The 24,059-nt window shown below is 37.3% G+C and overlaps 1 protein-coding gene and 1 long non-coding RNA gene across 2 annotated transcripts; both read right to left on the bottom strand.

The window, feature by feature from the left end:
- Window positions 1-6,919: 6,919 nt before the first annotated feature.
- On the bottom strand, window positions 6,920-10,584 carry LOC119075988. The gene is made up of 3 exons (XR_005087525.1): window positions 10,553-10,584; window positions 7,185-7,187; window positions 6,920-7,043 (listed from the first exon to the last, which is right to left on the bottom strand). It is a non-coding gene; the product is annotated as an uncharacterized LOC119075988 (long non-coding RNA).
- An 11,230-nt stretch (window positions 10,585-21,814) lies between these two features.
- LOC119075976 (endocuticle structural glycoprotein SgAbd-5-like) lies at window positions 21,815-23,589 on the bottom strand. Its single transcript, XM_037182563.1, has 3 exons — window positions 23,309-23,589; window positions 22,054-22,226; window positions 21,815-21,980 (listed from the first exon to the last, which is right to left on the bottom strand). The coding sequence occupies exons 1-3, from the start codon at window positions 23,449-23,451 to the stop codon at window positions 21,931-21,933; spliced, it is 366 nt and encodes a 121-aa protein (XP_037038458.1). The 5' UTR covers window positions 23,452-23,589; the 3' UTR covers window positions 21,815-21,930.
- Between the last annotated feature and the right edge of the window lie 470 nt (window positions 23,590-24,059).

The raw sequence follows: 24,059 nt of genomic DNA, 5'->3' as shown, positions 1-24,059 counted from the left end.
TGTCTCACCCGGAACGATCATTTATAGCGGCCAAAAAATTAGGTTAAAAAACACCCTTTTTCGACCTTCAGACACCTGCCACCAGCAAGCAGGTGTGGCTCGAGACTGTGTAAGGCCTGTTTTGAGGTCTGCTGGCAAGGACCTTTCAAACCATATAAAATATCCATCCCAGACGAAATGGGTCCGATTTTGATAGGTGGATTTTCAAAAGAATCCCTCGGATTATCCTATCTTATTCCTCATTTCTTAACGTCTCAGGTCCGTCTGTAACAGGGAAAGCATATGACCAGTGTTATTATCGAATCTATTACTTCAATCGATCAAAGTATAATTAATCGATTGATTTCAAATCTTGTACTTCAATTGTTTTAACATGCATTTTCGTATACAAAGGACCATATTACGCACAGTTTGTCATTATTTTTATCGTCGTTATCGATAACAGATGAATAGCCGTATGTGAGAGGTTGGTATCAACCCCGTTGTGTGTCACTCAAAAAAAAATTGTTCCACAGAATGTTGGTGATTGATTAGGCTTTCAACGAAGAAAAAATTTACAAAAAGTCAAGCGTGCGGAGCCACTTTTTCTGACACAAGGGACTGTACTATATTGGACGTGTTTTTTTTTGTTTCTTCTCTCCTGGCACACAAGGTTGATGTAGTACCGATACGACGGCTGAACAATGTATGGAATGATTCCTCATGTCAACGATGGAAAGCAAGAAAAAAACGCAATTTTACTCGCTGTTCAGGTAAAAATGGTATTCCATGTTCTATGTATTAAAAAGCTGTGTAACCAATAACCTAAACCCTAATTTAATCTTTATTCACTTTGGCGAAAGTTTTCCGTAAAGAACACGATGTATTCCCATTATATCAAACGGTTCAGATGCAACAATGTTTCTGAAACGAGCTCTCTGCATGGTGATATTGCTTCTGCGAAAGCAATTTCTTTATTGAAAATAACTCTTTTGAACGACGACATCCAGCCCGGAGAATTTGGAAAAAGCAAGAAAAAGATTCGGAATGAAAATTGTCGCAAAGAAAACTTTTGCTATCGCTGGTTCGGTTACGGCAAAGGGATAATAATGTCTGATAAATTTCACATATATTACGCATTCACCGCTACAAAGGGAAGTTATCAAAGGAAAAATGTTTTCCAAACGAAGTAAAAAGAGAACAAAAATTAAATGAATAAAATCTTACGAGTAGTATATGGGATTTGCTGCAGGTTTACCACACTATGCATTGTATATCATAGTGTATGTACTACACTCAATATCACTTAATTGTGCTGTGAAATTATTGTATCGACAGCAGTAACGGCTCAGAACATCTCTCCTTTTATTATCTAAAATATTAGAGGAAAAGGTTAAGTCTCACGACTTCCAACTTATACTCCCAGTAATAGCGTCAAAACAGGAATTTGGGCAAACATCACCTTGCAAATTTTCAAAGCCTGTCACCCAGTCACCCTCGTGATTATCCACGTCATCGCGCACATCGAAGTATAGTTGAATGTGTGATGTGGGAACAGTAAATTGTCAATGAGATGATACGATCGCCTCGTCAGATTACGAAACTCATCTAGAGACTCACTATACTTTATGCCACTCAGCATCATAATATGCAAAATTTGCAAACTTTAGATGCCTCTGTGGGATAAAACGTTGTATGAATCTCGGTGCAAAGTACTTTATTAGGCTCACGATGTGTATAATGACACACGCCTCGTGTCATATATACGCATCTAGAGTCTAATACAGTACTTTGCACTCGATGTCATAAAAAACTATTGACAGAAGCCGATGACGCACTAATGGTATGGATCATTTGATGCAACTTTTGGGGGGTACAACTTCGGATCATATATACAATTTTCGAAAAGACAGTTTTTCTGAAACTTCTTCCTCAAAGTTTGTGAGTTTACGAACATCTTGTCGTAGTTGCTACCTTATGGCTTACTTTCGTATTATCCAATGAAATCTACTGCTACTTCGGTCTAACATACTTTGCTCGAAATTGCATTTCATACGACCTACGATTTAGTTATTCGAAATTCAATTCAGCAAGTTCGGACCAACTATCCATTTCTAACATTGTTCATCAACGCCATCTAATCGGCAACCACCTCCTATATACTGAGTTCTAAGTTGCTACATATTATAACGTTGTCTAGCACACCGCCGGCATGTTTCAATAACACTCGACCCATCCGAAAAACCATTCAAAAGCACGCACACAGAGAGAGAGAGGGAATTTCCACATAAACAAAACTTGGATGCAAGAGAAAAACGAAAACTAAAATAGAAAACCGTTTCTACGGATACGTACAAAATCCCCTCAACAAAAACAGATATATTCCCCCCGGGGACACTGATTGTAGCCGGACTTTAAAGTCGTCTCGAGAACTTTTTCCAACAATGAATTGTGACCGAAGTTGGGTTGGGTGAAACGAAATACACAAAGCTAAGAGCACCTGAGACCCGAGAAATTCACAGAAAGTAATTTCCATTTAGTTTTACGTGCACTGATGTGCTATATGTGTGTGTATTGTACAGTTAATATGCCATTTTCATTTCGGGAAGAAGAAAATTATTGTTTTTTGTTTATAGTTTTCCCTGCAACAGAGAGAAGAATTTGTAATATTTTTGCGGTGCGTTGTATACTATATAGCGATACATACACGACCAAATGTTGCTCGACTATAATGTTATTGGATTTTATTTTGCTTTTGCAATGTGGGTCCATTTGCATGTATACCCGATGATGATGATCAATGATAACTAAATGTTAGCTTTCAGAAAAGTTTCCTAACAAATGGTAGTCTAACTTAAGGCGATTTACGTTATTTGAGCATGACTGATTCGAGGCTGTGTATAATGTAAGTGCTGGTGTGGTGCATCACACATTTAACTTTTTCTATCTCTCCATTTCAAGTCGGTATGACTGTTAGGGGGGAAAGTTCACTTAATTTTGCTGGACGAAATATACATGATTGTCGTCGAATAACTTCCCGTTTAGCCACAAGGTAAATTTAAAGTTTGAATTTTCAACAACAAGTCGACAGGTGATTTACATTTAAAGAAGGGGAAAACATTGAAATCTAAATATTAGTATATGGGATCGGTTAGTGGTTTCCTGCGTGCTAACCTTCCTTGCGTCAACATGATCTGGGTTCGATTCCAGTGTCAGATAAAAATGCAATTAAATTTTTCTACCGAAAACTACATCGAAAAACAGCGGCCATAGGACTTTGGCTATCAAAGACTTCGTGTCTTTCCATGACGTCATGTTCCGCTCCTTCAAGTGACCTTTCGTTACATTTTGTGAGTTTTCGTGACTTTAGTGAGTTTCTGGTATATTTCGTGAGTTTACGGGACCTTCCGGTATTTTCGTGACGTCACTTTTGTGATGTGACTTCAGTGACTTTACGGGACATTTTGTGACTTTTCGGGATTTTGACTTTTTTTGGCTCGGGACCACGACTTCCCAGGGCTGTTTCTCCTTCGATAATTTGGGTAGTTCAATGTGTTTGGTGGCTGAAACGATGCACACATGAATTACTCGTATAACGCAACCCTAATACGATAAATTTGCATACATCTATTCCTAGCCTACTTTTAGGAGCGATATCAGTCTTATGCGCATAAATTTCATCTGAGTATTTACATACTTTTAGGCGTTGTTTGTTAATCACGACGGTCTAAACTTGGCCGCAAAAAACGACTTTATGTCTCGAAAGCAAACAAGCAAACTAGGATAGTAATGGGAAAATTTTAACGTTCATAGAGGTATCAAAGTAAATTTTGCTGGACCCTTCACTACAGAAACGCCTTTGGTTTCGCATACAATTTCAGCGAGATCGTCAACTTTCTCTCGCCGTTCCCAAGATCAACTCAAATGTCCTTCCAGTCAACCGATCCATTCATTAAGCAATCATCCGTAAAATTTTCCAATCAAAGAATGCCATTTTGTAGTAGCTCCAACGTTGCATTTTATGCATGAGGGCTCATTGCGCGTTCGACATGCAATGCAACCATCATAACACGGCCATTGATTGCATTCGTTATACAAATCGAACACCATTCGAATAAATCACTTGCAATCTTCGCCACACGTTTACACAACAACTGGGTAATTACAAACGCACGGAATGATAGGGTGTGGGCCATACACCCGATGAATTCTGTTGCTTACTTTCGTTTCATTGACCAATTAAACGGGAGATGGATATATGGCACGATGATGAATATATAACTGTGTGTATCGAGAGAGACCCTTATTTTTCCTGCGATTTCATTTTTTTCGCACACAAATCCGGCAAACCCATTCACATATCCAATTTAATGTCCATTTTGTATTCAGATAGCAATTTTTTCCGATAATTCTTTTTTTTATTTCTCTTTCGTCTCTGCAATAAATGCGTCCCATTTTCCGAATAGACACATTTTCCTAAATATAATAATCTTCAGCCGGAGAACGACGAGGAGAAAAATGTTAGATTCACATCGTTGGTCCATGAAATCCATTATAATTTCGTTTCCACTGTATCATTTCAACCATATATATATATGATGGTACGCAAGCGATACACGTATGTATATATAAATATGTTGTAATAATATCTTACAACACACTACACGGCTCCTACCGTCTCTACGTATATATACAATAATAATATCGCTAACAACACAATATGTGTATGATCGAATGGAGGATAGGAAATAAGTATCCAATTGCTTGATAGGGTGGGTTATTTTTATGTTAACGTTTTTGATGTAATAAAATGGATTTCTTTTCCGTCATAGTCAGATTTTGTTGTTATTAAATTGGAAATATCTAATGTGAATAAAAGGAGAGCGAGAGATTCGCATGAATCGGATGAATGGATGTTCAATAATGTCGGAGTTTGTCTTCGTCGCTTTAGAGTGAAATTTCTGTTAGGTATTGTACCGAACGGTTGTATGACTGCCGGTAAATAGAAAGTCTGTTCAGGCGTTAGTAATCGGTAACATCTTCAGACATAGCGGCAAGCTCGGACCAATGCGGTATTATTAGTACAAAACCATATTCAATGAAATGAAGTACAAGATTTTAAAACGCTTAGATTAAATGAAGTAATAGATTCAATTGTAAAACTGTTGCTATGCTTGTCGTCTGTGGGCTAGGTTAAGCATGAAACGACAAATGGTGTTTTCCGACAAGAAAAGCCATTGTACGACAAACGTTTAAGTCAAATATCTTCAAAATTACAGAATCTTTTCACTACGAATTTCTACCTTTTTTGCCAATGTTCTTTATTGTCATCTGATGTTCAGAACCACCACAGGTCACTTCTTAAAAATAAGTGATGCACGGGAGCACAACCAATATGCGATTTCCCTAAATCTCTTCAACTAAGACGCAGGATGTTGGGAGACTATGAGGTGATTCCTTCGGAAATTGCTACAATAGGACCAGACACCCTAGCGGCAACAGGAAGGTTGCCATGATTTGTGTGACGACCGGGAATGGAAACAAAGGATCAACAGATCTGTGTTTCAAGATCTTCACTGATAGTCCTAAACTGACAAATCTACAAATGGGAGGACTAGCAGCTCTATTCTTCAACATTGATCTTGAGATGGTGATAAAAGCAACATGGAAACCAGCGATACAATCCTCAGAAAGTTGGAACGTTAATAGGCTATGCTGACGACCCAGACTTAATTGGACGGAATGTTGATATCGTTACAGAGAATTTCACAAACATTGAAGTGATGGGTGCTGAGTTCGGTCTCCAAATCAGTGAGAAAAGACTAAACATGACGAATTTAATGTCTAACCGCAGACCAACAACCCATACGTTAACAGTAAACGAAAACCATTCATGACCCACTGAGATCAGCTGAGCAGACATTTTTTGGTGTTTGAAAGGAGGATTCATCGGTCAATTTTTGGAGTAGTGAATGTGGAAGGAAATTGGTGAAGGAACTGTATCAGTTGTGCAAAGAGCCCAATACAGTCAAATTCATCAAAACCAATCGAATAAGATGGACTCGGTCATGTACAGAGAATTGATTTAGAACGCGTGCCCCTGAAGCTGCTAAATACAAATCCCGATGGTAGCTACAAACCAAGAAGACTAAAATCAAGATGAAATGCAGTTGAGCCGGATCTGAAAGCACTAAGAGGGAGAGATAAATTGGAGAAGAATTCTGAAGGAGGCCAAAACCACAGGTTGTAGTGCCCACCTAGTGAAGTATGTAGGTCGATTCATAAGCACTGAATTTCAGCGACTACAACAAACAATAGAACAGGAAACACGAGCGAACACTTAAAAACGTGCGATTAAATTCGCGAGCGACCTATACTACCAACCGAATTACAATCAAGAGTGCAGCACAATTGTCGATCGATCCCAACAGAGTGTTTTCGGCCTTAAGTTTTAAACCTTTTACGATAGCGAACGAGGAGCCTCTTACGGACTGTTATAATAGGCAACGTCAGATTTTCTTAACGCTAAATGCCACACACTAACGCTAACGCTAAATCCGTACGCTAATGGCAAATGCCGACGATAAAGGCAACATTAACGAGTTAGCCGACGCCATGTTGCTTTTAAATTTAACATCTGTGAGGCCAGCAATATCAGGCACTTTTTCATCTCTGAATATATCAGCAATCGCTGTTTGAAATTTAAAAATTAATTCATTGCCATAATTCTAAGGTCCATTAATATGAGATTCGCCTTTATTTGCAAGAAATTTACTGAAATTAAAAATTTATTTATGAAATATGGATACATGGTCGGCCATTTTTGATTCCAATTCGAATTGATTCTATTTCATATTGCACTGCATTTGATTTCTTTAATCTTACATCAAAATGGCCGACCATGTATCCATATTTCATAAATAAATTTTTAATTTCAGTAAATTTCTTGCAAATAAAAGGCGAATCTCATATTAATGGACCTTAGAATTATGGCAATGAATTAATTTTTAAATTTCAAACAGCGATTGCTGATATATTCAGAGATGAAAAAGTGCCTGATATTGCTGGCCTCACAGATGTTAAATTTAAAAGCAACATGGCGTCGGCTAACTCGTTAATGTTGCCTTTATCGTCGGCATTTGCCATTAGCGTACGGATTTAGTGTTAGCGTTAGTGTGTGGCATTTAGCGTTAAGAAAATCTGACGTTCTCTAATATGTTATCAAAAACGACGATGCAATAAGTGTCGTGGTCTAACTGATGCGGCTATTTATGTAGCAAAATGTATGGCAAAACAAATGAAGTAAAAGATTTTTGTATCAAAATCCGTTGAAAATACTGCGATCACACGAAGTAATAGACTGTGTAGAAGGTTGAATGGAACGCAGAATATCGGAAATCGTCTGTTTCATCTGATATTTGAATAACTAAACCGATTTCGTTAAAATAATTATTCTGAGCGTGCTGCTGTAATACACTCATCGAGACCGGTAAAAAAAAGCAGATGTTTCATTGAAAGATCAAAAATCGAAATTATTTATTGATTAAAATGCAAACACTCGTGCGTTCGTGCACGATTATTGTTCATCTTCCAATTTTTTTTGATCCCTGTTGTTGTTGTTGCTATTCAGCCTAAAGACCCAAAAACTGATATGGGATGGGGTGTCGTCGCTTATTATACAATCGCAATAAAACTGTTCGGTTTGCATATGCGCATTTTTTTCACCATCTACACAACAAAACCCTCTTGTCGATGCAAAACCAAAACCGACTCTTTCTCCTATGCAAAAACTGAATTAACATCCAAATTCTACCTGAAATGTTTTAATAGAAATCGAAACGCATCCAAACAACTTTCGGTCTTTTCCTGTATACAAAGGACAATATTTTCATAATGACGAGTTATTCCTGTCTATACCAAACACACGCACATGCCTCATCTAGAATGTTATTCCGAACGTGGAATTTGAAACATTTTTTTTTTGTTTCGAAAACAAAATCTGTTCGATATCAAGGAAGGGTTCAACCGAACGCAAATTTTATTTTTATTTAAATATTTAATACCAAAGGCATACATTCACGTCGGTTCGGTAAAAACATCCTAAGAGAGGGATTCTTTCGGAAAACTGACGACCGAAATTGGACGCATTTTCTAGTGGACTTTTTTATAAGTGCCCAGTAAGGTATTCGACCCCAGAAGCCAAAACCACTTTCAAAAAAAATTCTTCGAAGCTTGTGTGGCTGGTAAGAGGTCATCAAAAACCGAAAGCTTGCACTTTTCTTACAGAAATTTCTCCAGTTACACGAGCCGTACAGGGTCGTATGGAATGTCATTAGAAAGGTAATGGCATGTACTTCCGCGGCAAATAGGGTCTTATTCGGTTTAAAATTCATCCGCACTGAGATATGCACAGTTGAATTTCTCAACCGAAAAAGATTGAAAACTTGCACTTTTCTCACAGAAATTTCCCGAGGTACACGAAACGTACATGGTCATGTGGGGTGTCATTGGAAAAGTAATTGTTTTGGGTTTTATTTGCCGTGTCTTCGTAATTGCATTTTGGTTTTCTTGGTGTTTTCTTGCCGCATAAAACCAAGAAAACCAAAATACAATTGGAAAAGTAATTTCACGTACTTTCAGGGCAAATAGGGTTTTACGGGGATTCGAAGCATCTACGATGAAATATGAGAAGTTGAAATGTTTAAGTGCTCATATTTCTTCGTAGATGCTTCCAAGCTCCCATAAGACCCTATTTGCTCTGAAAATACGTGAAATTACCTTTCCAATGACACCCCGCACGACCATGTACGTTTCGTGTACCTCTGTAAGAAAAATGTAAGTTTTCCGTCTTCTGATCACCTCCACTAGCCACAAAAGCTTCGAAGATTTTTTTTTTGGAAAGTGATTTTAGCTTGTAGGGTGGAATACCTTTCTGGGAACATGCAAAAAATTCTACTCGAAAATGTGTCCGATTTCTTTCTTCTGTTTTTCAAAAGAATCCCTCAATATCTCCATACGCATTCAGCGCGCATAGATCGAACCGAAAATTTTAATAAATGAATGAAACGTTTGCCAAAATGAAATGTCTCTGATTTCGTAACATATTATCGCGTTATATATGCCAACGTATCGTGCAACTGTGAAATAATTGTGTATTGTGATGCACATTACATTATTGAAAAGACTGAAAGTATTTTCGAGGTTTTTTTTTGCACAAGAATGGGTTTTAGGTTTTAAGCAATCCATTGTCAGGTAAAAGATTTCCGTCTGAAATCGTATTTAATGGTCGATCCCGTTGAAAAGGGTTCGTCGGGTCGGTTAGATAGGATAATCTGAATTGATCCCCAGCCTTATTTGAATAGGGGTAGCGAAATTTGAATTTTCATCGTTAAAATCCTCGATGAAGTCCCGTTATACCTAATATTTCGGTTGTGGCGTTTTAAAGAATCGAATTGGGTTGTTAGAGCCGTGGTTAACGTGCCATTTGTTTTGAAAGAGTATACTCAATGTGTCTGTGTTATCGTATCCCATTGCAACGCTTCTCTTATCTGTTACGTTTAGTATACACCTCCCAAGCGAATCGCAGTTTTCATACAAATTTTTGCTGATCTAGTACGTTGATTGATGCGAAAAAATGACAGAAAGCTCATTGAGAGAAAGTATATTGAATTCGCTCTCAAAAAACTAACTGTCATTCGACATATTCCTTCCATCCGTCGAAACGACGTCTCAGTCGTCATATTAGCATCTCTCTGTCATAGGGAAGTGCTACACTAAACCTCAAATCTAGCAGATTTTTGTAGGATTCTATTATTACATTACGTCATAAAATTACTCATGTCAGTGCTCTATTTTCTTGTGAACCAACTTCACAGCGATGAGGTTTCATGGACACAGAGTGAAGGTATTTCACCAGAAAAGAGAATGTAAAGAATGAGGTACTGAAGAAGAACAAATTGTGGCACCTCCAACGAAGGTTTCATATGCAGTTTATTCGCTTATATTCTGTTATGACAGGGAAATGTGATTTGACCAAAGAAATTTTCAAAATTTTCCCCATCATAACAGTCTTAACCAGACGTTACAGCTGAAAGTTTTCTCTGTTATCTCATCTGTTATCGATAACGACGACAAAACTAATGACAAGCTCTAGGTAATATGGTCCTTTATAAAGTAAAATGCATGTTTAAAAAAATTGAATTGAACCGATTTTGATCGATGGATTTAAAGTTGATGAATTTTCCAGGACACTTTTTGATGGAACTCTTATAACGACTTCATTCCAACTCCTCAAAAAAAAGAAGTTCTTCCATGAAATATCGGTAATGAGTCATACTTTCTAGAACAGAAGAAATTTTTCAAAAAGATCTTCTATTTTAGGAGATATTCGACTTTGAAGGTTTTCATATGAATGGCTTTTCCGTCCGGAAAAACGATTTTCCATTTTCCGGAAAAAAAATTTGTTTCACAACTTTTCGTGGCAAACAACATACAACAAAGAAAAAATTTACGTAACTTAAGGCTCACGGAGCCCTTTTTACGGCATAAGGACTAATAATAATTGTCAAATTACTGTCAAATTTCATCCATAGAGACATAACCTCATCAACTTTTATGTGAAAACCGATCTCTGTGGATGAAATCTTGTTCGTTCGGCCAGTCAAAATTCGCGTTTACATTTACTTGGAATGAACCTATACTCCATGTAATGCATCACTTTCACAGGCGGCAATCTGACGTGTAATGATGAACTTTTGCATAGGACAGGCAATAAAATGTCTTACTCAATCCATCAAGTTTTTTTTTGCCATGGGGCCACCACCACTTGTCAGCAAATTTGCTTCAGCTGGTGTCTTTGTAGTTTTAAAACAAACATGGAACTTTTGTAGTTTTCAGGGTAAACTTGCACGGTGTCCCATGCCTTATTGACAGAAGATTTCGAGGCCAATATCCACTTCCAAGGGATTAGATACTAAACTCAGAGAAATAATGCGCTTCATACGAAAACACAAGTGTCCACATAATTTGTCGACGTATTGACTTTCCGACATACCAAATTTTCCTTCTCATCAATTTCATTACACAACTCCCTAAAATCGTACTGAACGGCTTCAAATCGAGGACGCATCGTTGAAACGATTAAAATATTTCCAACGAGCCCCTCCGGTTACTCTAATTCAAGTATCACACTATTTGTGTCCCATCAAAAATTGATTTGCTCAAAGGCTTAAAGAATCACATCACCAATATAATATGTCTACCTAAGCAAGCAAGAATACCCACACACACACACACACACACACATCCGACGAAACTCTTTCAAGACACGGAATGAAATATCGTATGCTACAAAAATGGCCAACCCATGTACATAAATAAATGTCTACTTACAGTTCAAGCCATTTTACCGTAATCAGTCCTTTTTCTCGCCCCCTTCCCAAACCACTCATTCCAGCATTCCACCCACTTCAAACCGAAAACTGTAGCAGAAAGCAAATATTTCACCCAAAGTAGAAAAGGGCACATGATTTAGAATTAATGTAGCGGCAAGCCGGCCATCTATTATACGTGATCTCTGTGCACACATGTACCTTCTTTATGTACCGAAAAAGTATGATGATGCTGTGTGTGGGGCGACCTGAATTTTCTTTTCCATTTTCCATTTTTACCAGTTCATAACAAACAGAAATGATGATACGGAACTATATGTAGAAGGACGAATGGAAAATGTATGCGCGATGTGTGTGTGTGGCCTGCTCTGGAGACTCTATAATTTTATTACAAAAAAAGTCAAAGTTTTCGTGTGTTGTCTCCGTTTTTCTATTCCCAGATAAAACTGGGCCTTGTAAATCAAACCCTCCACACACAAAAAAAATGGAAAAACTTTTTATTTTCCGACCAGAGAAATATTGCGAATTTTCTCGTTTCATGCGGCCAAATGTAAAACAAACTTCCATCGAAAACACACAATGTTGTGCCACTTGGAAAATAGTTTATCTGCCATCAGCAATATAAAGAACATATAACGTAACCGTAAAACGGTTGTCCAGAAAGAGAAAATTTATTTCTCGCCCTATCACAAATCATAACCACCCATCCTCCCATATATCTCGTCATAAACACCACATATAGTACGAATATCTCGATCATTGTGTGTACACTCGAAGGAAAAATATTCGATATCTCTGATGGATTTTGGTAGGTTCGTCAAATATGGCGTCCCAGCACATAAAAAGCTGTCGCTGTTTATTTCAATAATTAAAATCTGATGATTTTGACAATTGGTCAGCTGGAAACCCCTTAATGTTTGCTAGTATCATAGTGAAAAAAGCGAGAGGCTAACGATGAATCCACACTCCTCAAATCATATCATGAATATTCGAGCTATGGTTTTTTGAGCGGATCTAAAAATAGCACTCAATTATGCGAGGAAGTAACGGTACAACAACAATCTCTGGTATCGTTATCGCCAAAAATTCGCTGAGCTTTGATGTGATTTTCGTACAAAATTGTAGTCAAATTTCAGTTCAGTCGAAAACTTCAACGTTGTATACGTAGAGATTAGGCAAATTGCCATTATTTCCCTGGAAAAATGTCGGTAATTGAACTGAAATTGTACTTAAACTTTGTACGAAAATCACAGCACAGTTCAGCATAGAATTCCCGGACGAGCCCCCATGTAGAAACGTAGTAGAAACCATTGGGCTGTTCAAAGAACAGAACATTTGACTTTTCTCACTAATCAATTTATTTTATTTCAAAAACGGTTCGTCTAAAAATGATTCTAACAAACAAATCGATTCTCTGTCAACGCAATCGATTATATCGTTCGATAACAAAATTCCAGAAAATAATTCACGCTACCGATTATGCCATTCCCACATATATATACAACCATGATTTTGTCTCAGTCTGATTGACCGCTGTCAACTAAATTTTGCCCCATTTGACAGTTCTCTATCAAAAATTAATTTTTATTGACCGGCTTTTGTTACGCAAACGGATCAACGGATGAACTGTCGATTGTGAAGTGACGTCAGAAAGCTTAATCTGCACTTCACTATGGAAAGAGATTGCAGTTTTTTAAACGGTGAGTAAACGGAGTGAAGTGCAGATCCGTTTTCATTCCGTTAGCGTGACAACACTGTCAAGGTAAACAAAGGAGATATTCAACACGATTCAATTTTGCCTTCGTTTAGTACATAATTTTCCCTCGTTTTGATTCCCTGGCTTTTGTTTCGTTGTCATAAGCGGATGAACTGTTTCCTAACTTAACTCTGTTTAAAAAAGGCCAATATGAGGCATCGGGGAATCTGGCACACGCGGTCATAGTATGCGTCCTTTTACTACATGTAACGAAAAGTCATGACGGCCAGATTCGCCCCTTAGAGGTGAATCTGGCACACCATCAATTCGTATGGTGTGCCAGATTACCTCACGCCCGATATGAATCAAAATGAATTTTGAAGATAGAACTGTCAACTAAATGGAAGCAAAATAGAGGTGCTCACTGCGCGTACAGCAATTGTTGTTCGTTAAGTGACAACTGTCAGCTGCGATATGGGTAGCCTTGTTAAAACTGTTAAAATTCGCTAGTGAATGTCGACGAATAATTGTTGTACACTCTAATTTGTCACCGTTTTTCTTGACACAACTGCCAAAGTGACGTTTAAAACGTCAAAAGAAAAAAAAATTGAAATTCGTAACAAAATCATTTATCTTTTCTCAATTCCATTAGCGAAGAAAAATCTAGAATTTTGCGACCACTTCGCAAGTTTATTTTTGTTTGACATTTAAAACGTCACTTTGACAAATGGAAAAGACCGACTCTTGATCCCAACTGTCATACTTCTCTTTCGAAAATTGATTTTCATTCGTCTGCTTCAGTCAACTATACAACCAGTCAGTGAAATGAAATTTTGACAGAAAATGTATGGACCATCTGTCAAAATTTTCAGCTCGTGTGAGAATTTCATTTCACCGACTGGTGGTATACGTGACTTTAAATGTCATGTGAAAGGCTGAACCATTTTCTAATCGGAGCGATTCCGGCTTCAATCAAAAACCTCATTATGACAACTAAACAGCCCATTGTACCAGTTCCCTCCGTGTATATGCTCAACTCTCATACACTCGAACGGAAAACAGCAATAAAAAGCAGACATAACTTTTCGGTATGTTTTTCTCGATTAGATAAATGGGTTTTCCCTTACGCTATTCGTACAGTTAGCATCGTTGCCCGGAAAAATGCCCTATGGTCTCTGGAAATTTATGGGCACAATAAACGTGGTGGGTTATTGTAGCCCGTTAGCATGGTCTCTGTATCTCGTTGGCAAAATAAAAAAATTATTTTCTATTTATGAGAAATTCAGTGAATTGTAACGAGATGTTATATGCTTCAATAATAAGAAAATATGTTGGTTATGTGGTGTGTAAGAAGAGGATATTTCGAAAGATGTTTAGAGAATAAAAAAAAGAAAGAAAGCCCCCCATCCATCCCCGAGGAGTGGAAAAGCCATTTCCATATAAACACAAAAAAACGAAGAAATAATTTTCAATGAATATTTACTGTATACGAAATAGTGTGGCTTCAAATCCCAAAAGGGAATCAAAGTCGACAGGGAATTATGTTCTACTTTGGTCTATACACAATATGTTGTGTGTGTGTGTAGTTACATTGAATGCGATGGGAAATTATTTTGCGGTAAATGGAATGATACCTTTATTATGTGTCTTAAAAAGCATCATGTGTATAATGTGCTCTCACATACGTATAGTTATCGGTTACCATCATATTCTTCTTGTTCGACGAACCGTTCTACATATCTCCGTATATGTGTGAGAGAGTATCCTCAATCCTCATCGTTTCCCATTATATTGCAAGGGGATAATCCATCTTAAGCTATCAGGTGATCCGAAATCGGTCAAAGGGTTTTGCAGCATTTAGTTTCACATTCGAAAAGTTGATAAGCTGACGAGAGAGTGTGTACGAACATTGAACAATCATTCATAATGACTTTTTGGTTGTAATAATTTGACTTTGTGTGATTTGAGGAAGACACTCTGGGTAAAGAAAACGGACGGATATTACTACGGTAATTTGTCGGTAAGGAGCAATAACAACCAGATGGACATATGAATATCTAAATGCAAAAATAAGACATATTCATTTAGCGAATTATAAGAAAAATGAAATTTCATTCAATAGCGTTAAAATAGCGATTTTCCTGTTACGCGTGTCTAAATGGTGTTGTTTTATGCACTAGATACGAGATTGCCGATACGAGCGAAGTCGGGACCACTTTGTGTGCACCAATCTCCATTTACACACGTAATACAAACTGTCATAATACAAATGTTAACATTAACAAAGCAGGTACCATCTGCCACGTCTCCACACCCAGTGGCAAAAATATTCCCAATGTAATGAGACTAGTGTTTACTTTATACACGGACGTGTTAAGCGAATCATAAAAAAAGTATTGTAATTTTGATACAATTTAATTTTGTTCATGATTCGCTTAACATGTCCGTGTATAAAGTAAACGCTAGTCTCATTACATTGGGAATATTTTTGCCACTGGGTGTGGAGACGTGGCAGATGTTTATTGATTTTGTTGCAATGCACTATAGTCTCTCAGGATTGCAACACTGGCCAGGCGATATGATTTTTGTGTCATAATGTATGTTTCCGTCTTTTGGCATAGAAATAGTTCATTCCGTCCCAGAATTGCATAAAATGTTGTATGCGACACGAATCGTGTGCTGGTATATTATCGCACACGATTCTTCTTGCATAAATAGCTGTTTTGATACTTCAGAAGAAAAAACATCGTCAGCCTATTGTAAATGAAGTTAAATCAATGAAATTTCATTTTTCCTATAATTCGCTGATTTAATTGAATTCTATTGTCAGTTATCATAACACTGACAACAGTGACTTTGAATGACCGCTTCTTCAGCACTTGAGCTGAATCGATTTCGCTTAGATCGACCAAAAGCTAATTCAAAACTTTCAGGTGAATTAAAATGTTGGAAAAGTTTCGTATGTTCGTTCATTGACCTCGGATTCTCCTCGAATTAACGAAACTCACACGATGACTCGTCATTTCCACTTTTCATCCCTTAGAATAGGATAGGATAAGATGGGCAGAAAAGCTGATGCTTTCCAAGCACCTAGGCCGCCAATGGGCCTGTTGTGCATTACCCATATTTCCGAGAGATTTTACAATTGTGAATCATATAATTTTCAATTAGAACATAGGTGTCGCTAGTGGTTGACATTTTTAGAATCACGATTGTGAATTACGCATGTGACGTATGAGAACTGTGTTCAGCATTTTTTGGTGTTGTTTTCTTAGAGACCTATTACGGTCGATAGAGCTGACTAGTGGTAACTAACAGCAGAGACTAATCATTTACGATTAGTAAAAACCCTATGAACTGTGTCTGACACGGGAGACGAACCCGTGACATATAGGACGTGAGTCCATCGCTCTACCGTTTGTGCTACCTTCATCCCTTGTAATGAAAATGATTTCTTCTCAACTCATTGACGGAAATCGAAACTTTCGTCGCCTTTATTGAGAAAAACGTTGGTATCACTCAATGGCATCAATAGCTATTTAAATCGACAAGTGACTATTCAATATCCGTTTGATTCTACAGAAAGACAAAAGGATTCGCTAAAGGGTAAAGGGTAAATACTCCGAAAGAGGTCAACAGTCATCCACAAAATTTTATGCTTGATGGCACGGTGCATTAATCAACTGGATCCGAATGTCTACCAATCCGAAATATTTGTTTCCAAAATATTCAAAATGGTCGTCCTCATTGTATATACAATCTTTGTATCGGAGACATTTATTAAATCTGCCATAATATTCCAGCCATATAACTAAGCACTTTCTTTTCGGAATGTTATCCTTTCTTGAGTTGCAACCACTCGCATCTCATCCATACATCGAGTAATACCGTTTTTTTTTCTTCGCTCTTCTTTTGATAGCTCATCATTCGTTCCGTTTACGTTGTGTTCTGTCATAAAATTTTATTCTTTTTCAAAAATCTCATTTCGCAATCAAATGACTGTAACAGATCGAATGTATAAAAAAGACTTCACGTAGTCCGTATACCTCATGGATACACATGGATTGGATATGTATATGGTCGGATACAAAATACAGTTTTATTAGAGGGATATGTACGGAATCATCTCTTATATTTTTTATTCGTTCTGCTTAAGTCCTGTTGTATGTTGTGTACGCCATGGTAGCAATGCTAAGATTGGTCTTGTGTTGGAAATGGTGAGACGGTTGGTGGATTTTGTACTTTAGACTTGTATGATACGTTAGAGATTGGGTGACGTTACTAGGTCAGAGAAGGTCTATAAGAAGGTTGATAATGTCGTCAACTGAAGATCTAGTCGACAATTGGCTTAGAAATCAGAAAAAGTTTGTCGACTTGAGTGTTAACAGAAATAATTCGCCGTTGCCCTCAAGAGTATTAACAGCTTTCGAACAGTTAGTAGAACAATTTTCGAACAATTCCCACAGTTTTCGAACAGTTAGCCCAGTTTAGAAACAGTTCACCCGGTTTTAGAACAGTTATCACAGTTTTCGAACAGCTAATATAGTTTTCGAACAGTTCACCCGGTTTTGTAACAGTTATCAGAGTTTTCGAACAGTTAGTCCAGTTTTCGAACAGCTAATACAGTTTTGAAACAGTTACAGTTACCACAGTTTTCGAAGAGCTAATATAGTTTTGAAACAGTTCACCCGGTTTTAGAACAGTTATCACAGTTTTCGAACAGCTAATATAGTTTTCGAACTGTTCATCCGGTTTTAGAACAGTTATCAAAGTTTTCGAACAGTTAGTAGCGCAATTTTCGAACAATTCCAACAGCTTTCGAACAGTTACCACAATTTTCGAACAGTTAGTAGCACATTTTTCGAACAATTTCTACAGTTTTCGAAAAGTTAGCACAGTTTTGAGGCTGCTGTACAAAATTTTGTTATAAAGAACTGGATCTCTCTGCAGCACAGTTAAAGCTAATTGTGTTAACACTCTCCTAAGGTTCGCCTTAGTGTTGGTTTAAAATGTGCACAATAGTTTTTGGCGACTCAAGTTTATTTTACGTTCAACATTCGAACCAAACATCCAAAGGTATCTCCAACAACATACATTTTGTGCTAGGCAAGATCATTGTGTATTTTCAGGCTATCCATGCGTTTATGGCGACGTCGGCTTCTGTCAAAGTATAAAAATTGTCATGGATGAAAGACATAAGCTATCAGGCACGTCACCATGACAGGTGGAATGCTTTGACAGAAGCCGATGTCGCACTAAACCACAATATTTAGACATGTGGAATGCTTTGACAGAAGCCGATGTCGCACTAAACCACAATATTCATTTAAGAAATTAAGAAAGTTAGTTGTACGTGCGAGTCTCGCATTATCGTACATCGTCAGCCTACATTCCGTAACTTGTTTTGCATTTGATTTTGGATTGGCTATATCATGGAGACTGGTTTTTTCTCTGTACTTTTTCATATTATAGCATTGGAAAACCAAAGACCCCATTCGATCATATAGATGTGTTGTATCCTTTGCCTTTTATACATCCAGCTAGGATACATTGATTCGCCGATGGAGGAGAGAGGGAAAATAGAAAACCAGGACTTATAAATATAAATAACATTTTTCCATGCAACCCAACATACAGTATAGGTAATTTTCATACGTGATGTGCGTCCAAAAATATTATTATCCATAAATGTGTATCGAAAAATAAATTGTTGAATTTTTATAGTCGTGTATTTGGTGCGGTGGTGATGGGCCCACATATATGTAGTAAATGCAAACGGGATGGGGAGGCACACATTATACCTCTCTATCGATGTACACATTTTCGGGAAAGAGGATTTGTGTGTGGTTTTATGACGGTTGTTTTATAAAAATTCAAATTGTGCACAATGTTGTATACTGTTGTTACTCATATAGTTACGTATCGCGTAGACGCTTGTCAAATAAATACACCCGCCACCGAAATATAATATTTTCTTTCGAATGCGATTAGAGCTCAGATTTGGAGAATTTTTTTGATTGGCATTCGATTCGGTTTATTGCCGGCGACAAGTTGTTTGATTTTATGTTTTCATCTTTTTCGATTTTTTTCAGTTTGAATAGATTTCTGAATGTGATGACGAGTTTACAGTTCAATGCGTTCAGCCAGCAGATACAATTATGATATAAACAGAGCAGTCATTACTCAACAAATTAGTTTTTGTCAGAGTAGTTCACATTTTTCCTTTGTTTTACTGTCAAATCTGACAGAATAACAAAGAAAAAATTTGAATTAGGTCTCTTTCGTGTGTAGCTGGAGTAAATGTTACCCAAGACAAACTAAAATGAAAATTGTAAGAAAATCGTTATTTCTCGAGAGGAAATCAGTTCCGGCTCCCCTTACTCGAGTCTTTATATGTCTTGTTTGGTATCAATCGAAAGGATGGATGTCATCTTTATGAAACAATTGAAAAAAAATCGGACCTATTAGCTAAAAAAATACCGGGAAAACCCACATAACCATCGAAATTTCCTTAAAGTAAGTCGAAAACGGGATTCCAATCATATATCAAAGGTTCGAATATGGTGTGTAAGGTACCGTTGTAAAGGTTTGAGTATCTACTTCTCATAATTGTGCTTATAAAACCAAAAAAATACATTAACAAGCTTTCCTAGTAGAAAACATTTCACAAAGGGCCATTTTTGACTCATTCTTTAAAGATAAATCAACTTTTCTCGAGAAGGCCCGGGCAAAACATTTTAAATTTAGGAGAAAAATAATCGTTAGGATCACCCCAATCATTTTTAACAAGAAAACCCCGTGTTTACGAACTTTTCGAAAAAAAAGTTGTTCAACCGCACCGTGATATAGCTATGGTGGCCTCACAGTCATCTGTTTTGCCTCTGTTTTCATTCCGTTTTGCCCCGTGTAAGTGACAGTTGACATTTCAAACAACATATTGTTTACCTATTCTCAATACCTATTTATTGAAATGTCAACTGTTACGTCACGCAGATAAAACGGTGGCGAAGCGGATGAATTCAGACCCAGCAAATTGAATGTTTTAGCTTTTAGTATCAACAACATTTGTATGTAAAATTGTGTAGGTTATGTTGCTGTGAATTAAATGATTTAATTGAAATCGGTTGCCGTTCGTGTTGTCAATGTTCGGGTTAACAGCTATTTGGAGCAAAACTATGACTGGAAAGATTATTGATTCTCTCAACGCACTTCAAGCAAAAGTGCTTCGAGTGACAGCTGTCAAATAGAGTACTATTTTGTATGAAAAATGCTTCCAGATTTTTTTACAGTGCCCACATTTGTTTGATACACTGTCCCGTTTCAGTACTCTATTTACACCCATTCTTGAAGTGCGATGATTCTCTTCAATCTATTTAATAAAATCGGACATTGTCTTAAAAATATTTTGTTTCACTGCGGAAACCAGTAGAGCCATAAGTGGGTGCTCGTCTTTGGTAGTTTTACCCTAGTAGACTTAGCGATCGATCGAAAGTGCTCTTTCAAGAAAAATATCAGTAAAATAAAACTTAAAATGACAGTGTCTACAAGGAGAACGAGGTCTACGTGCAATAACGGCAATGTCGTGAAATTTTAGTTATATCGTCGAGGGTCGCAAAATGTCGTGAACACTAATATAGACTCCTAATCGTTGTCCAGAATTTACTCATCTGTAACCGTAAAACTCGAGCCACTTGTTGCAATAACTATTTTTTTCGCCAATTGCATTTTGTCTTGTCCTCGGATATACAAACTACATACTTCTCGGAAAGACAGTTACCGAACCAGAAAACTGTTACCCCCATGTAATGCATTACTTTCGCAGTATCCAATGTAATCAACTATTACATGAAGTGAAGAGGCCACTTCAAACAATGGAAGTACCAGATTCAATGATTGTGTCGCATGCGCTAGTCGTTTCTAAAATAAATCTGCCACTCATCTAAATCCGTAACACTTCAAATTATCATCTCAATTCAAATATTCATTGCAAAAACAACATAAAAACTGGAATTCCTTCTTTAAAAAAAACACCCAACCCCATCCTCATCCATCCAATACTCATCCCGAATTGACTTTAATTTGATCTCTCCTTTTGTCCGTTTGATCTCTATGACACGTTAAATGTATCACAAAGCCAGCATCCCTAATTTCTCCGTTCATAATATTCAAAAGCACACAAATTGAACTCACCCAGACAATTCAGAAAGTGTAATGCTATTTCTCATCGGTACATCACAACACATAATACAGCAGGGATGTTGAATGTTGACCTCATCACATTTTCCTGTATAGTACACCATTAAACTACCCATTGTCCAGTTTACTGATCCAGTTTTCATCTTCATGAATATGTTATGGACACAACGTGCGCATAATAAGTCGGTTTATTGCAAGTGAACTTTGAGGTGTTCTGAGGTTATTTCAAACGTGTGCTCACCGGCTGATATGTGTATCATTATTTGCATCATTTTGAATAAAGAGAAGACGAAAAAAAATGTAATTTTTGTCTGAGGGAAACATAATTGATAATCGTTTTGATGATCTGGTTATGTGACGTAACAGTTATTTTGTTGGAGGGTCGATTGTTGTTTCGCTTGTAGTTTCATTATGCAAAATAGAAATAAGTCTTGTTCACATCGGGGGGTCATAGGTCTCAAGGAGGTTTGTTCTGTCTTGATTGGTTTGGTCGGCAACATTGTTTTGTTAAATAAACAGAAAGACGCAAACGAAATGAAAAGCAGGAAATTTGTGATTTAGGGGAATTTATTACACAGAGCCTAAGATAACGTCAAAATAAATAAACTTAACTTGAAGGGAAACAACTCCATCGATTGTTCCGGTTTTGTACATCGACCACAGTCTTAATCAGCCTTGTTGAGCTGGACCGAAATCGTTAGCGGGCTCAGCACCAGTTCCTACACAGACACATTCAATTCATTTAGCTTATGTCAAGGCTAAAAAATTATCAAAAATCCTTCAATTACGTACCGACAATTGGATGATAACCGTTCTCGTCGGCGGTGTAGTGAACCCAGTACGTCACTCCGTCAGTTCCGACGAATGAATATTTACCGGATATCGAGATGACTGGTATCGCCTTTTCACCGACCAATTTCTGATAGCCGTTTTCGGCTCTGGTTTCGCCATTGCTCAATTGATATCTGAATAATAATGAAAAATTTCCTTTAAAAAAATGTGTCTTCACTGAACGCTTCTGCATGTCACATAAAATGTAACTCGATCCATTTGTAAGTAGCGGTCGTTCTCGGTTTACGTAAACGGTCTGAATCTATAAATATTTTGTTCTTTTGCAACTCTCCGATTGAACTACGGCACTGAGCACATAAATACTGAAATTTACATTTTATAAACGGCAAGTGCATCGACATTGCAAGAATTCAATCTATTACTTCATTTGTTTAAAATATCGATTAATGGTTCGATACCAGATCTCGTACTTCATTAGTTAGACTACACATTTCCCTTATAAGGAAAGGACACTAGCCTCAGCTCATCATTTATCTTTGTCGTTGTTGTCGACAACAGATGAAACGTTGAAATTTACTTTCGTTTGATATGTTCACTCACTCCTTCGCTGAAAGTTCAAACGTATCTGTTACATCCAATGAAGTGTAATTGATCTCGAACTCTAACTTCCCTCACGCCTCATCAAGAAACATCCGAGCAAGACAGTAATGTACCTTTACATGCTTATGCACGGTAGAGTGCACTTACTGTGACAGTCAAAATGCACAAGCATATAATAGTCGATTACACTGGATGCTGCGAAAGTAATTCATTCCATGAGGTTACAATCACAAGTGAGCTTTTTGAGCAACAGGCTTCGGTAAATCTATCTTTTCGACAAGTTTAAAGTTTGTACATCCGAGCCGGCGGCCGAGGCGCACAGCTACACTTGTAGAAAAGACAATTACCGAAGGAAGCTACTCAAATGTACACAAAATTGTTTCCGAAATTAATGAATTGCGTATCAGCGCGGAGTTCACGTAAAATGAACCAAAAATATTCCTTCGTGTAATGGGTCATTTTCGCAGCAGGTAAACTACCATGTAACGATTAACTTCCGCATGGAACAGGCAATACAAGTCAGATCTTGTTACACAATTTTACAGAACTATTGACGGTAAATTGACCGCAGGCAGTGGACACAACATTTATGTTACCAAGCAAAAATGGCATGGTCAGTAAGGACCGAACCATATAACACACTGAATTCACTTACAGATAATTGTATTGTCCCAAACCGTTGTTTTCGTTATAATATCGAAGGATACTCGTTTCATCGTTATTGAATTGAGGTGCTGGTGCAGAAAGTGCTACTCCCAAAATGGTTATTAACAAGTAGAAGTACGCAACGTACGCCATTCTGAACACAAATTTGTTGTTTTAGAACACTTTCGGACACGTGAACGAACACTTAAAAGATATGTCGAGCTAAGAGGCAACAATTTTTCGATTAACTGTTAACTGATCGAAGTACAAGACTCGAATGATAAGCATGAAGCTACTGCATATCGATCTTATGCATAGGCTTTTATATCAATCAACGCGTCACAAACATATTCCAACCGAATTAATTTTGGGTGTTAGGTATTCGAAAGTTTTTTTTTTCTTACTTCGTTCACTTGGATATACCATGCTACCGCTGATCATTTGAATATTTTATTGTTACGAGAGAATCTTGGTCGCCGAAAAATATTTTTATTTTGCATTTGAAATGGATTGTTACCGGCTAGGAAACCGTATTATACAATTCCAGTCGATAAATTACGTTACTTTAATTCATTCATAAAGTTTATTAGTTTCCGATTATTCGTTTCTTTTACAACTATCTCCTCTCGTCTCGCATTTTTCTTGCATATATTTACAAGCGGAATCGATGTTTATGTAGGTGGTCGTAATTATGCCGAAACTGTGCAACGCATCGATTATTCAACAATTTCCAATAAAAATGTCGCCAAAAATTATGTGAT

This window comes from Bradysia coprophila, unplaced genomic scaffold (assembly GCF_014529535.1).
Source record: "Bradysia coprophila strain Holo2 unplaced genomic scaffold, BU_Bcop_v1 contig_232, whole genome shotgun sequence".
Classification (NCBI taxonomy): domain Eukaryota; kingdom Metazoa; phylum Arthropoda; class Insecta; order Diptera; family Sciaridae; genus Bradysia; species Bradysia coprophila.
Note: the sequence above shows the minus strand (reverse complement) of the source record. Positions and strands in the feature narration are given on the sequence as shown.

Coding starts and splice junctions, on each gene's coding strand:
- LOC119075976 (XM_037182563.1), bottom strand. CDS start 23,451: ATGGCGTACGTTGCGTACTTCTACTTGTTAATAACCATTTTGGGAGTA. Junction 22,227..23,308: donor TTGGGACAATACAATTATCT/GTAAGTGAATTC, acceptor ATTATTATTCAG/ATATCAATTGAGCAATGGCG. Junction 21,981..22,053: donor CGGTTATCATCCAATTGTCG/GTACGTAATTGA, acceptor GTGTCTGTGTAG/GAACTGGTGCTGAGCCCGCT.